Here is a 14,915-nt window from a genome sequence, read left to right on the forward strand (position 1 = left end):
GCGGAGGAGGTGGTGCAGGGGGCACTGTTCCCTCTGCAAAGGCAGGTGGCGGAGGAGGGAGTTGGGCAAATATGTCCTGATCCACAGGAGCATCTGTCTCAGCAGGGGGAGGGAAGTCAGGCAGGGGGATACACTCCTCCTCAGCATGAAAACCTTCGTCTACATCCTCTTCTTTGGATGCTCCTCTGGTGGTGCTGGCACCTTTTGAAGCTTTCACCTCTGCAGCGGGCTTAGCCCCGACTGCTCCCAGTGAGGGATCAACGCCTCCAAAGTTCAGGAGGTCGATGAGCTCCGTGGCCTTGCGCGATGCCTCCTTTTTCATCCGCTTGAGCTCAGCGTCCCGGCGCAGCTGCAGCTCCTGCTTGGACGACTCACAGAGTTGCGACACTTCATCCTCCCTCTTCTTCTGCAAGCGCTCAATCTCTCTCTCGAGCTGCAGGATCTCCTCCATTTGGCGAGCTTCATCCTAAAGAGCAGACGAGAGGGTTAAAACACTCCCATTAATGCCAATGAAGATGCTTCTGACGGCTTTACCTTTTTCTCTGCTTCCTCTTTCGCTTCCTCCGTCTCCCCTTCGCCCAGCGTTTTCTCCTTCTCCTCTTCCTCCTTCGTCTTTTGCTCTTCCTCCTTCTTCTTCTTTTCCCCTCTCAGTTTTCGAACGTGAGCACGCGCCACCTGACCTCGTCGGTGTTTCTGCAGCACCACCGCTGCCTTGCGCTGCTTCACAAACCGTTTGCATTGGATGTGCCTTCGTAAGTGTTTCTGGAGGGTGATGACGCTGGCACGTGCACGTTTGAAGTACTTCCTGTGGATTAAATGAAAAAAATTCAAAGTAACAAACATACCTGGTCCCAAAAACATGACTTCATATCAGGAGATTCTTACTTAGCAGAGAAAGTGAGTAGGTGGGCTCGGATTATCATGGCGGCTTGGCGGCGGACTTCATCTCTGTCTTTCTCTAACCGCTGCTCCAAAGACTCTTTCATGAACACCTGCAAAACGAGGAGGTGACAACAGTTTAGAGCCAGCCTGTTAAACAACCTTGATATGAGACACTGTACAAAACTTTGCCATTTTAGATCTCCAAAAGGTAGAAAAAGAACCTCACCTTAGTCTTGCCTAACTGCCACTCCTTCTTGGTTTTATCATATTTGGTTAGAAGGTCCGTGGTTCTCTTCTTATCATCTCCTGCTGTCGGCACCTTTTCTTTCAGAATGATCTTATAACTGCCATAAAAATGCAACGTTAAAGAAAAGAATTGATACTTTTTTTCTTTCTTTTTTTTTTAAATCACAGATATAGAAAAATATGTAAGAATGTAGATTTAGAGATCTTTACCGAGAGAAGAAATCTTTGAATGTTCTGCGAACTGGGAAGCCAGCACGACGGATCTTCACAGTCTCCAACATCCCAGAATACCTCAGCTGATTCAGCACAACCTCTGGGTCAAACACATTTGGAGTCTGAAAGGATGATACAAAGGATTTAACACGTAACCTTGATATAGTACAGAATAATACTGTCAGATAGTGATATTAACGTGAATATGTGAGTAGATAAAGACATTGGATAGAAAAAACAGACCTTTTCCATGTTGGGCTTAATGCAGCGAATGAAGAAAGGATTGGAAACACTCAGAGTGGCCATAAGAGCATGAAGAGAGTCCTAAAGAGAGTAAGAAAACAATAAATGCCTATACATCACCATAACAACCATTCCAAAAAAACCCAAAACATTTTCTTTAATGCATTTTAGTTATTCTCTCAGTTCAAGACTCTTGGTTAACAGTTAGTGGCTTTGTCTACAAGAAAAATATCCAGCAACATCGTATCACTCACCCTGAACTGGGAGCTCACTGTAGGTTTACGTCGGGCTGTTCCCATCTTCTCCTCATTGTTCCTGCTGCCGACCTTTTCAAACAAGTCGTAGATGAAGTCCAGTCTATGAATCGACAGAAATACAAAAGATGAAACACACGCATCTGCTAACTCATGTTAGAAAACATATTACAGGGTACATCGGGATAACAACAAGGAAACTGGCAGAGCTGGAAAAAATAAACAAAAAATTCTTGGTGTAATTCGCATCATTGCTAGATGAGATTCAGGTGAGTTTTCACACCGCAGGGTGTTTGGATGGTCAGTTTCAAAGCTCATTAGAAGCTTTTAGAAACACTTTTTTCATATTTTCAGAAACTTATCTCCATTATTTTGGTTATTGTTTGGACTTCAGTCCAATAATTCATATCAGCTCAAAACAAGGCAAACAAAAGATGGATTTACCTTTAAAATCATTCTTTCTTTGAATGACTGGTTAATTCGAGTCCTAATTAACCATCATATCTGCAGATATTACCTGCTGTCCTTGAGCATGTTCAGGATGTCATCTCTGAATGTGTCTCTGTTCTTCTCCAGGATTCCTCTGACATCATAGAGGACCTGTCGGAAACAGATATTATAAACTACCGACTTTACAACACAATGATGGAGTGCAGCAGGTCAGTTCTGAATAAAACTCACCTCTCCAGCATAATGTTTGATACCAAACTGATGATCAGCAAGTCTGGGCTTGACATAGTAAGGGTTTGTCTGCAAAAACAGAAGCATGGCATTTAACATAAGCTCAGCATTTAGTGAATTATGCATAGAGGTCATTAGGCAATGTGTAAATAACTCACAGAGTGTCGGCTGTGCAACTTCTCCAGCAGAGTGAAGTCTGTTCCTTTGGGGAATCGGCTCTCTTCATTCACTAGTGCCAACAAGCCCAGTTTCTAGGACAGAGAGAGAGGGAGGAGGGGTAAAGTGGTGTTATTGCATCAGTTTTATGAAATCAGCACTACTTTCTAAGACATCGGCCCCACAAATTATTAGATTTCCAAAAACAGATCTGAAGGAGTAATGGTGAAGTACTGCAGTTTTTATTTCAATTCTCTTCAACTGACTGAGAAAACTAACATCTTCATTACATTTATGCTATGAGTTATAGCAAATGTATTTCTTACCTTCTCTATAAGGTCAAGACACTCTGCATTGTCCATCCAATCAATTGCTTCCCACTGAACACCTTCCCTGTGGAGAGTACAACAAAATATTTGTGCAAGGAAAAAGAAAAAGGTGATATTTAAATGTACTCTTCCATTCCCTTTTCCTTAGACACTTTAAAGTCCGCTTCACAATCCGAATGTCTTTAGGTTCCATATTCACGTCCGTACCGGTTGTACTCCAGCTGCTCCAGAGAGAAGATGTGCTTGTTGAAGTACTCCTGAAGCTTCTCGTTGGCATAATTGATGTTAAACTGCTCAAACCGGTTGACCTGCAGGCACAGAGGCAGGGATTCACTTACAGACATGTCATGGTTCTGTGTCGTGAAGCAAGCTCAACTTTGGATCATCTGGGTCAGTGAATCTAAAAATGGCGATCCTCCATAATGGCAGTCACAAAGCTGGTTATTGTGTGGCTCAGTTAACTCTGGGTTCATGAATCCAGCTATTAGCACGTTTCCAAAGTATTCCAGTTTTGCCAGAAAAAAGAGAAAATGGTTATTCAAGTTCTTCTTTTATTTTCAGTGCCCTCATTCTGGCTCTTTGCTGTATCATTATGAACAAGTACTGCATTTGCTAATCTGTTAGTAGTTAACCAAGCAGAAAGGAACCCTATACCCTCGTCCTCCGTGGTTTCCTCTGCCTTAAAAACTCCACCATTAGACTGCCATTTAGTCTCATTCAACCGCTCTTTAATATGTTTGTGTAAGGTTTTTTTAGTGTCCACTAATCAGATTGCAGACCCGGTCCTGCTTTGGTCCTATCGAGCTTTCCTGCTTCTGCAGCTTTCCCTAATTTGGCTTCCCTTCTGTCCTCTCCTTGGCTTGGCTCAGATCATCTCAGTGCTCTCCTGCAGTCAGTACTCAACCTGCCAGCTCCATCTTATTTCCCTACTGCCTCTCTGCCTTTTTATCCCCCTGGTCTAAAGAGACTCAAAAAATACTTTTGTAAATTCTTAAGTTTTGCTAATAAATTATTCTCTGTTACGCCTGGCCTCTAATTTCTGTGTTCTTCGTATAGCTCTTTCTTTTATAGAAAAGAAAAACCTTATTAGTAAGCTTTTTCATTTGTCCTTGTCAGAATCCTGTATGAACAATAACTCAGTGTTTCAGTGAAGTGATTAGTCAGTAGTAAGAAACTCATTAATCTTGCTTAGTAACCGGATGAGTAGCAGCTGGCAGCTTAGGAAGCGGAGGAGAAAATTCATGACCTCAAAATCAAAAATATGCCAAACACAGGGAAGGTCAAAGCCCTCACCTCAAAGTTCTCAAAGCCAAAGATGTCAAGGATGCCGATGGATTTGAAGTTTTCCTTCCCTTTAATCTTCTGATTAATCTTGAGGATGATCCAGGAGAAACACTGGGAATATAACGCCATGGCAACAGAGTCCCGGGAATCAATAGCCTGCAGCAATGAGAGGGAAACCCAAGGGAGGGTTAAAATGAGTAATGGGACTATGTCAGGAAGAGGCAGAAATCAAACATGGAGGGGTAAATTAAAGTGTGTTTATATGCATGTGTGTATAGGGACCTGCTCAATAGTAAGTGGGGAACAGATTTCCTCCCCTCTGAGGATTATGGAGCGCTGAGTCATGACTTCAGACAGCTGGAAGGCATCCAGCCCCAACAGCTCACTGGCATTGGTAACCACTGGAAACATGGACAAAGACGTGTTAAACATCTGCAACGTTTTCTACCTCTACCTTCATTTTTATATCATCGAACTCATTTTCTATGAGCACTTCTCTGACCTTGCTTGGTGGTGATCTGAGCTCCTCCTGCAGTCATGAACTCAATGTTGCCAAGTTGTAAGACTCCCGACAGCAGCTTAAACATGTCTCTGATCTCCTCCTCCGTAAACTCCAAGACCTTCAGCGCCTCCTGTGCAAAGACGAGCACGGGGAAAGAGATTGTGAGCACTTTTTTCAGCTCAGAGCCAAAGGTTCAGTCATAACATTCACACCCAAGAAAAAGGTTTGATAAATGGGGGGGGGGATCTTTATTTCTCTGAGGCTAACCTGCTCTGCTCTGAAGACAAAAATATGTCAGTGTTTAACAAAAAAGATTAACAGTTTTATGGCTGTGAGGACATCAAACTTTACAATCCAAGGCCATCAATCCTGTCTCCTATCATCCTGTTAGCTTTGGAATATCTCTGCTACTTTTGTAACTGGATAAAAAAAAACAATAGATACCTGATATTGGAGATTTAGCTCAATATGTTCTTACAGACCTCAGTACATCTACTTGAAGAACTGAAGACAAAATCAATAACTTGACACTGACCATAACACTGTTAAACAGCTCTTTGTCATTTAGACTCTTGTCCTTAAGACATCCTGATTGGCTGAGGTAGTGGTAAGATTCAGCGGGATCCTCCAGGAAGTAGAGGCCTGCAAGAGCAAATATATAATGTAAGCAAACGATATGTATTCAGAGGTAAAAGTTAAAGATTAATAATGTTTGTCCATCAATATTTATTCTTCTCTATTATAACTGAAATCAAACTATTTTTACAATGACTTCTCACATGAAGCCAAAAGTGTAAAATTGATCATTGAAAAATAATAAAAATAATAAAAGATCGCTATCGATATTTACGCTCGCACAGCTCCTTACTTTTTTGCTCTTTACTAGCTCCTGCCAGCAGAGCGTAGAAGATGTGGTAGTTTCGCTCTCCGGGGTTTTGTCGTACCACGCGGTTCTACAGAAAAATCAGGGTAGCAAAGTTTCCGTGAACATTTTATTGTGATTGACAATGTACGACTGACATGTGACTCCTAATAAATTTGATACGAGGAGGCCAAGACATGCTTACCTTTTCAAGTAAATCTGGCAGGAAGTGAGTCAAAGAAATTCATCATTCATATAATTCACCTTTTAAGAATCACAAACATACATGCCTACCACACATTTTTATGCGTGTATGCAAACAACTAAACACTAGTTCAATCATACACAGGTGTAAATTTCATGCAGTTAGATGTGTTGTGCTTTAAAGCAAGGATACAATCTATGACACAGCCTCCTTGGATGTTGCCACTCTCAGAGAAGTGAAGTTGGATGAACTTCCCAAAGCGACTGGAGTTGTTGTTGTAAACAGTCTTAGCATTACCAAAAGCTTCCATGATGGGACTGAAAAGGAGGAAAAGTTATTTTTACAGTATTTTTTTTACCATTAGTTTTCCAGAAAAAACTTAATTCAACTTTTTAAGCAGAACATAATATCCATATGAGCTCAACCACGCTCACTTAGCACTCGCACATTACAGTTGTAATCCTGACACTTGAATTTGAATGATATGAAATTTCAGTTACACAAAACATTTTTCTTTGAGAACTTAACACCCTGTTAGAGATGTAAATAAAAGGCTTTTAAGTGTCAAGTAAAATGAGCTGGTAAAATCCCAAAGAAAAGGCAAAGCAGGCCTTGAATGGCTGCCATCTTTACCATGTAAGCTGTTAATCTGATATATAAAATGTGTAAAACACACACTCCTAATCCAGTCCCTTAAAAACTTACACAAGTAGTCATTACAGAAACTTCATCATATTTTCTGGCGTTAGTGATTATTCCTTCACCACAGCAGGTAGCACGGTCCAAGGAAAGATGCTAACCCATTGATTTGTTTCTTGGCATTTCCTGAAGCCTGTCATGTTTACTTCACTGATTCGCATACCTGCTCTGTACGATGGCTTGCTCCACCCGCGTGCTTTTCTCTGAGGGAGGAGTTCCGGCTGAGTTCTGGCTCATCACCGACAGAAACTGCAACAGCAGTTTGGTGCTTTCAGTCTTCCCTGCTCCTGATTCCCCACTGTTGTACACACACACACAAACACACACACAGCCCAATTAAATCCTACACACAATGACCTTCACTGACATTCCCGTATCTTGAACCTCTCCGGTTATCTAATTGGTGTTGCGGGTTGATAGACCTCAGAGATATTCAGCCTATCATAATCAGGCTGAGCACAAGTGAAAGCATGATGGGATGGTGGACACTAGAACCAGATCAGGCCACTTAATCATGCAAACCAATAACCCTACTTTAATTTGGAAGAGGAAATTGTATTTATTTTCAGAACAAAGGGAGACACAGTCATGATCTATTTGTTCTCTAGCTTGGTCTTGAACATTGCTCTGTCTCCCATTTCCAATCAACCACTGAAATCAATATGTCTGGAATGCAAACCACTTCCACTTCCTTAAGCCTTTACCTTGATTTTTCATTAGGTCTAATAGCTGTCAGTGTTTCACTATCTATGCACAGGCTTCAACTACAAATAAGCGTAAGAATAGCTGGATTTTCTGGGAATGGGCATACCCTCTCATGGAATGTATAATGGATATAGACTAGAAATATCTGACGATTTAGGAAACAAAGTCATGTTTTGATAGATTAGTAGAGAAAGATAGATGGATAGATGAGTAAAGAATTCCCTGAATGTCCTCCATCATTACCTGATGAGGATGCACTGGCTGTCGTGGCGTTTCCAGATGCAGCGGTAGCATTCATTGGCTACAGCAAAAATGTGTGGAGGGAGCTCCCCCAGATGGTGCTTGGAGTACAAGTCCACCCTCTCTAGGTCATACAGACCCGGGATCTGCTTGTATGGGTTGACAGCTGCCAGGATGCTGCCGATGTTAGTCTGAAAACAGCGAAGGAGAGACATTTCAGGTTCAGTGTCTGTATCATATTTCCTTTCTTTATATTATTTGATTATTTTTGGTCCACGTTTATCCACTTTCTATATTCATATGACCTTGTTGGCACATTTAGTGGACTATCCACACATAAAATAGTGCTAAAGGACACAGATACACATGAGTGCATGAGCGCACAGTGATACAGAAAGCAGACCCACACATGAGAAATTCTTTTGATCAGCTTAAGGGAAATCCGTATATGGACAATATTTCATCATCTAGATTAGGCAGTCTAGATAATCTAGCTGTCTGGTAATCTTCCAGGTTTTCAGACTTTTGAAAATTTCTGTGCATCAGCATAAAAGTGATCAAAATGTAATTAAACCATCTCAGTGCTAATTTTGGAACTACAGATGGGTACTGTCATCATACCAGGACATGTGAATATGGGATTTTTGTGGACATCATCTAATGATTCAATTTATTCCACACAAACACTCAGAGACAAAATACTGTCACGAGTAATTTCTCTTTTTATTATGAGTCAGCTATGAGAGCTGAGAAAGACTGCAATGCATACTGATCCCACACTTTGGAGGATTGGGCATTCATGTGTAAGGATGCCTGGGTTAGTGATCAAAAATAAACTTTTATGTGTTTTATTTCCTATCTGCATTGTAAAACGCGCATGTATTCCAACAACAAGGCCATCAAATCAGTTTCAAAGTGATTTTGGATATTTTAAACTGCACTATCGCACCATAAAGTCATTCATATGGTTATTTTTTGCAATGAGAACAATATATGCTGTGACATGGTGAGCAGGGATATGACGCTTCTACAGTTAGTAGGCTTAAATATCAACATATGAAACAAAGCAGATAAATTTGTTTCGTAAAGAAGAAAAAATAGAATAAATCCTGCCAATGGCGTTAGACGATTTACGTCCTGCACAGCCACTAAACTTCTTATGACCACCTGATTTAATAAAACATGAAAGTTTTAGACAGTTTTAATAAGAAGCCATTTTCAGTCCTCCTAAAGAGCTAAAGCTGGCCTGTCCTAACCACTGACAATTTCATTTCATAGCACTCACTTCTCTCTCCATCTTTTTCACTTACAGACGGGGAGGCCTGATAAGTGGATTTGTGTCTCTTTCTAAAAGCCTTACTCGTTTAAGCAAAGGAGAAGGAGGTGTGTGATAATATAAACACACATAATGGCCCTGCACAGACATAGACATAGACACACTTGTTTCGCTGAATGCACTTACATAGATGCTATCCTTCTGGTAGCGTTGGTAAAGGTTGTGCATGATAGCGGCTTCGTGCAGCTCAGCAAGTGCTGACATGTCCTCCACCCCATCGATGCTTGACTGGTGCATAGCGTACACTCGCTCCCTGGTGACCTCGGCCTGCTGCAAGTAAAACACCTGTATACAAGGAGACATAAAGACCATCACCCAGTTTTTGACTTCATACTTTGGCATTAAATAATACATTCATATTCACAAGTGTTATGAAACAGCAATCTAACAGCAATGCAAAGCAGCATATGTGCTGATTGTGCAACACTGACAGTCACTTGGAGACAACAAATGTGGATAAATCGAGACTTGTGAGACCAGGTAACGTTTTTCCAATCTTCTGTTGTCCAGTTGTGGTGAACCTGTGTGAATTTCAGCCTCAGTTTCCCATTCTTAGTTGACAGGAGTGGCAACCGGTGTGGTCTTCTGCTGCTGAAGCCTCTATGTTTCACGGTTTGACATGTTATGAGTCCAGAGCTGCTTTTCTGCTTAGGTTATTGTGCTATTCAGCTGTTATTAAGGGAATTCCTTTTAGTATATTTTTTGTTGCTATTGCTGTTTTTGTAAGTTTCTTAAGTCTAAAGGTTTCTAGGCCAGTTTAATTATATTTTACCTTTTTTTGTTATTGTTGTTTTTGAGCTAAGATAACCTGTCACTGGTGTAAAATAGGTTCATATTCACTGTAATGAAATTAGAGTAAATCTAGTCCCCAAAACTAGAAATATTCCTTTAAAGGCTCTTGTTTGTAATTTAAAAGGAAATATTCTAATAAATAACACAGACCCAAACTGACTAACTGGCTAATCAATGTTTCTGACACAAACAAATACATGAATACAGATTGTTACAGAGATGTATTACATTTATAAGCTGGAAGTGATGCCTTTACAGGATAATAAAGACATAGAGGTATAGAGAAACCAAATGTGCTAAAAAAAAAAAAAGACTCCAGCATTCCAATGTCTTTCCATTTTTAGCATTAACAGGCTAATTGTGATGCAACATGATGAAAATCCACATGGTGAGAATACAGAGCCTCATGGCTCCCCTCAGACCCCCCATCTCATCTATGTCATCCATCGCCATGGCAACTAGAGAATTAAGGGACAAAACGGGTGGAGAAGCCGGCTGTGGGAGGGGAGGAGAAAGAAGCGAGAGAGGAACACCGTGAGGACAGAAGCAGAGAAGATGAGAGAGGGCAATGGATCTGATCTGGAAGGACATGACAAGTGAATGCAGCTCAGTGTGTATTCAGGTCAGGCACATGGATGCTGCTGCCACAATCCCCGTCCGTCTTCCTCGCACACGGTGCACAGACGCACACAGGCTGTCATTCTACTTCAGCGTAAAGGTCGCTCATTCACTCCAGCGAAATCAGCCCGGCCAAGAATAGAAACCACGGCCTTTACGATATTGGGTCGTTAATATGTCATCTCAGTCTCACAGCCAGCCTCCACCCTGAGTGAGCTTGCTGCTGTAACAGATGTGGTGGAAGTCTGCTGAAAGCGGCAGAAGGGTGAGCTGTAGGCGTTCCGACATCCTGTTCTTAAATAAATCTATTTCACTCCAGTGACGCTGCCTTGCACTGCACAGAGCTGTTGCGTGCCGACGACTCTCTCGGGGCAAAAGAAATCATCCCATGCCAACTGTTTGTTGCATGTGGCTGACAAAAGAAACCTGTGTGCAATATGCTGCAGTGTTTCCACTTTTCTCTCTCTGAAATGCCAAAACATCAGTTAAAGTATAGCAATGCTAATGAAGTCGGTAACATTTCTGCACTCACTGAGCTGTAAATGAAATGACCCAATTATACCTCACCCTCCATTATAGAAGGCATGACTCATGTATGATTACACGAGCAGCTAACAGCTCTGCATCTTTACTGTGACCCCATCCATTTAAAAGGCCCTGTGTTCTAAATTGGATCTATTTTATGTTATGTGCTGTAGCATGTTGTATGCATGGAAAAGACTGCCTGAGTGTTGACCCTCTTGCTGCATGAAGCTGATAAAGAGGATTGTGGCCAGATAACGTAGTGTAACTTACTAATATTTTATAATTTAAGAACTCAAAGTAATTTACATTCTTGCTGAGAGTTACACGAGAAGATGGACAACATCTATGATATATTTATCTGAATGTCTGAGTTATTAAGCAGATACTAAAGACCATCTCTGCAGTTTCCCTTTTAGTCTTCAGTTCACTGCTTTGATTTTGGGACCCACTGCTCTAACTTCTTCCCTATTCACACTTTGCACTGCTGAAAAATCTCTAAAGCCTCACTTTATGCTACCTGCTCACGAACAAACAGACCAACACAGGTAGCAACCAGCTGCTAATCATAGTGGAGCATTTAGGAGCTAAAAAGCCAGACATTTAAAAGCTCATCGGAGACCAGGGATGAATACTGAACTTAAATCCACCCTGTGAATGAATGATGATGTTGATCCATATCTGATCCGTATCTGTTTTCTCTTGGTTTAATTAATGCTACTTCCTGCTATTTTCAACCTTTGAAGCTGATCTATGTGTGTGTGTGTGTATTAGTGTGTGTGGTTATGCTGTTATCACTGCCTGATGTGTGAGTTAGACACACGCTTGTCTACGAAATGAGATGGACCATCGTGCTTGTTTGTCATGATGTGGACAGCTGTGCACATTTACAAGTCTTTCCATATTCCAGATATAACAGGCGGACCTTTTTTTTAAAAAAATAGAAAGATGAAAATACTCTTGAAAGATTTCCAGATCCATGAGTGCATAAAGCTTTTTCTTTCCACCTTTTTCCTTTACTTTCTCATCCTATTAAATCATGATCTCCCACTGTTGTTTTTTTTTCTGGAGTTCTCCATGTCTTCATGTCTTAAACATCACTTCTGTCTCTCTCATCTCTCTTTCTCTTTGTAAGTCACCCGTCTTTTATCCCTCCCCCATCATTTCTCATGTCTCTGTTCCTTCAATCTCGCCTCTCTTATCGTTCCACTCTTCATTAATTTACCTCCTTCTCTTCTATCTGCCCCACACTGCAGTTTTCCTTTCCTTTTTCCTCTGCTCAATACTGTTTTCCTTCAGCTTGTTTTTGTACTGCAAGTCTTTCCAGTATATCTGTGTCTGTGTATCCCTCACAGAGAATCATTAATGCCTAAATGGCTCAATCTGAGACCCCTGTCTGTAAATGAAGGCACACCGAGAGCCTTTTCAATCAGAAAGTCAAGCACGCCTGTGCAATCCAGAGTAAATTATAGTGGAAGGGAAGATAAGACTTCACACACACACACACACACACACACCACAAAGAAAAAAAAAAAAAAACACACCAGGTCAACAGAGAAGAAACACAAATGGATGTCTGCATGTTGTATTTACATAGCTACATTTACATAACTTATCTTCATAACTCCGACCAACAGGAATATCCAGCAGTAGTCTTGAAATGCATTAAAATCTTTGATTTTGCTCTTCAGGATTTGTAATATTTCTATAAATTCTAACAATTTCCTCATACACGTCTAACCTTCCTGTATAACAGGTTAGCGGGATAGCACTAAAAAATACAGGGAGTGCAGAATTATTAGGCAAGTTGTATTTTTGAGGAATAATTTTATTATTGAACAACAACCGTGTTCTCAATGAACCCAAAAAACTCATTAATATCAAAGCTGAATGTTTTTGGAAGTAGTTTTTAGTTTGTTTTTAGTTTTAGCTATTTTAGGGGGATATCTGTGTGTGCAGGTGACTATTACTGTGCATAATTATTAGGCAACTTAACAAAAAACAAATATATACCCATTTCAATTATTTATTTTTACCAGTGAAACCAATATAACATCTCCACATTCACAAATATACATTTCTGACATTCAAAAACAAAACAAAAACAAATCAGCGACCAATATAGCCACCTTTCTTTGCAAGGACACTCAAAAGCCTGCCATCCATGGATTCTGTCAGTGTTTTGATCTGTTCACCATCAACATTGCGTGCAGCAGCAACCACAGCCTCCCAGACACTGTTCAGAGAGGTGTACTGTTTTCCCTCCTTGTAAATCTCACATTTGATGATGGACCACAGGTTCTCAATGGGGTTCAGATCAGGTGAACAAGGAGGCCATGTCATTAGTTTTTCTTCTTTTATACCCTTTCTTGCCAGCCACGCTGTGGAGTACTTGGACGCGTGTGATGGAGCATTGTCCTGCATGAAAATCATGTTTTTCTTGAAGGATGCAGACTTCTTCCTGTACCACTGCTTGAAGAAGGTGTCTTCCAGAAACTGGCAGTAGGACTGGGAGTTGAGCTTGACTCCATCCTCAACCCGAAAAGGCCCCACAAGCTCATCTTTGATGATACCAGCCCAAACCAGTACTCCACCTCCACCTTGCTGGAGGTGGAGTACTCAAGACTCACTCTCATTTCATCAGTCCATAAAACCTTAGAAAAATCAGTCTTGAAATATTTCTTGGCCCAGTCTTGACGTTTCAGCTTGTGTGTCTTGTTCAGTGGTGGTCGTCTTTCAGCCTTTCTTACCTTGGCCATGTCTCTGAGTATTGCACACCTTGTGCTTTTGGGCACTCCAGTGATGTTGCAGCTCTGAAATATGGCCAAACTGGTGGCAAGTGGCATCTTGGCAGCTGCACGCTTGACTTTTCTCAGTTCATGGGCAGTTATTTTGCGCCTTGGTTTTTCCACACGCTTCTTGCGACCCTGTTGACTATTTTGAATGAAACGCTTGATTGTTCGATGATCACGCTTCAGAAGCTTTGCAATTTTAAGACTGCTGCATCCCTCTGCAAGATATCTCACTATTTTTGACTTTTCTGAGCCTGTCAAGTCCTTCTTTTGACCCATTTTGCCAAAGGAAAGGAAGTTGCCTAATAATTATGCACACCTGATATAGGGTGTTGATGTCATTAGACCACACCCCTTCTCATTACAGAGATGCACATCACCTAATATGCTTAATTAGTAGTAGGCTTTCGAGCCTATACAGCTTGGAGTAAGACAACATGCATGAAGAGGATGATGTGGACAAAATACTCATTTGCCTAATAATTCTGCACTCCCTGTATAGACATGCATTAAAACCTTTGACATCACTGCTGCACTTTTATTTATTTTTCAGCAGCTGCTGTGACATTATTTTAACATTTCACGGTGTGTCATTAAGATAGCTGACCTATTCTCTACACTGGCTGACTTCTATCTGTAAATGTGCAGAATTTTACTGTAGTATAAACATCAAACTGAAGTGAAGGAGTTTACTGATTGTACTGTTTACCCTAAGGACACTTACATCCATATAATATTGGAAAAAGAAGCTCTACAATAGGAAAATCAGTGAGTTAAACTCATGCACCTAATCTCCTTTTAGGATTTTTTAAAAATTTGAGTATACTCCCTTCAGCAAACTGCAACTTGTATATAAACGGTAGCCTATTTTTTATATTTGTTCAGACTGGTTGTTTTATATCTATATTTAATTTGTATGGAGCTGAAAGACTAAACTGTCTACAGGGTTAAAAGAATATTCAAACATGAGCCACAATCACTGTGCTGTGGTTTGTTACAACAAGCTAACAGAAGACATAAAGATTGTGATGGTAAAGCATAACTATATCTTCATTAACCCTGTACGTTAATAATTAGAGTAATGCATTCCCGTTTTCAAATAATAATAATAACCAAACAAATAAACTCCTGGGATACTTTTCTGCAACATATAACTGGTTATGAAGCCAAAAAACAGCAGATAAAGCAGATATTCACAAGTAATTCAGGGAGATGAGATGTTTCAAATTTGGAAAGTGTGTCAGTAACTGAAGTAACCTGCAGCTGATGTGAGAGAGGGGGAAAAGTATTTTGCAGATGTCTCTGTTTTCTTTCATTGCCGTCTGGTAGGTTTTAACACACATTCTCTGCATGG

At 40.7% G+C, this 14,915-nt stretch overlaps 1 protein-coding gene across 1 annotated transcript in view; it reads right to left on the reverse strand.

Annotated features, from left to right (window-relative positions):
* Positions 1-14,915, reverse strand: part of myo10l1 (myosin X, like 1) — a 48,315-nt gene that overhangs the window by 14,744 nt on the left and 18,656 nt on the right. The window contains 22 exon segments of the mRNA XM_019349070.2: positions 2-466; positions 535-805; positions 886-992; positions 1,109-1,226; positions 1,339-1,463; positions 1,585-1,665; positions 1,839-1,941; positions 2,356-2,438; positions 2,520-2,588; positions 2,678-2,770; positions 3,002-3,068; positions 3,212-3,312; positions 4,298-4,444; positions 4,571-4,689; positions 4,791-4,920; positions 5,326-5,432; positions 5,659-5,743; positions 5,858-5,871; positions 6,050-6,174; positions 6,720-6,854; positions 7,505-7,692; positions 8,964-9,122. Of these exon segments, the coding sequence (XP_019204615.2) occupies positions 2-466; positions 535-805; positions 886-992; positions 1,109-1,226; positions 1,339-1,463; positions 1,585-1,665; positions 1,839-1,941; positions 2,356-2,438; positions 2,520-2,588; positions 2,678-2,770; positions 3,002-3,068; positions 3,212-3,312; positions 4,298-4,444; positions 4,571-4,689; positions 4,791-4,920; positions 5,326-5,432; positions 5,659-5,743; positions 5,858-5,871; positions 6,050-6,174; positions 6,720-6,854; positions 7,505-7,692; positions 8,964-9,122 (2,892 nt within the window).

Source organism: Oreochromis niloticus, linkage group LG19 (assembly GCF_001858045.2).
Source record: "Oreochromis niloticus isolate F11D_XX linkage group LG19, O_niloticus_UMD_NMBU, whole genome shotgun sequence".
NCBI classification, from domain to species: Eukaryota; Metazoa; Chordata; class Actinopteri; order Cichliformes; family Cichlidae; genus Oreochromis; species Oreochromis niloticus.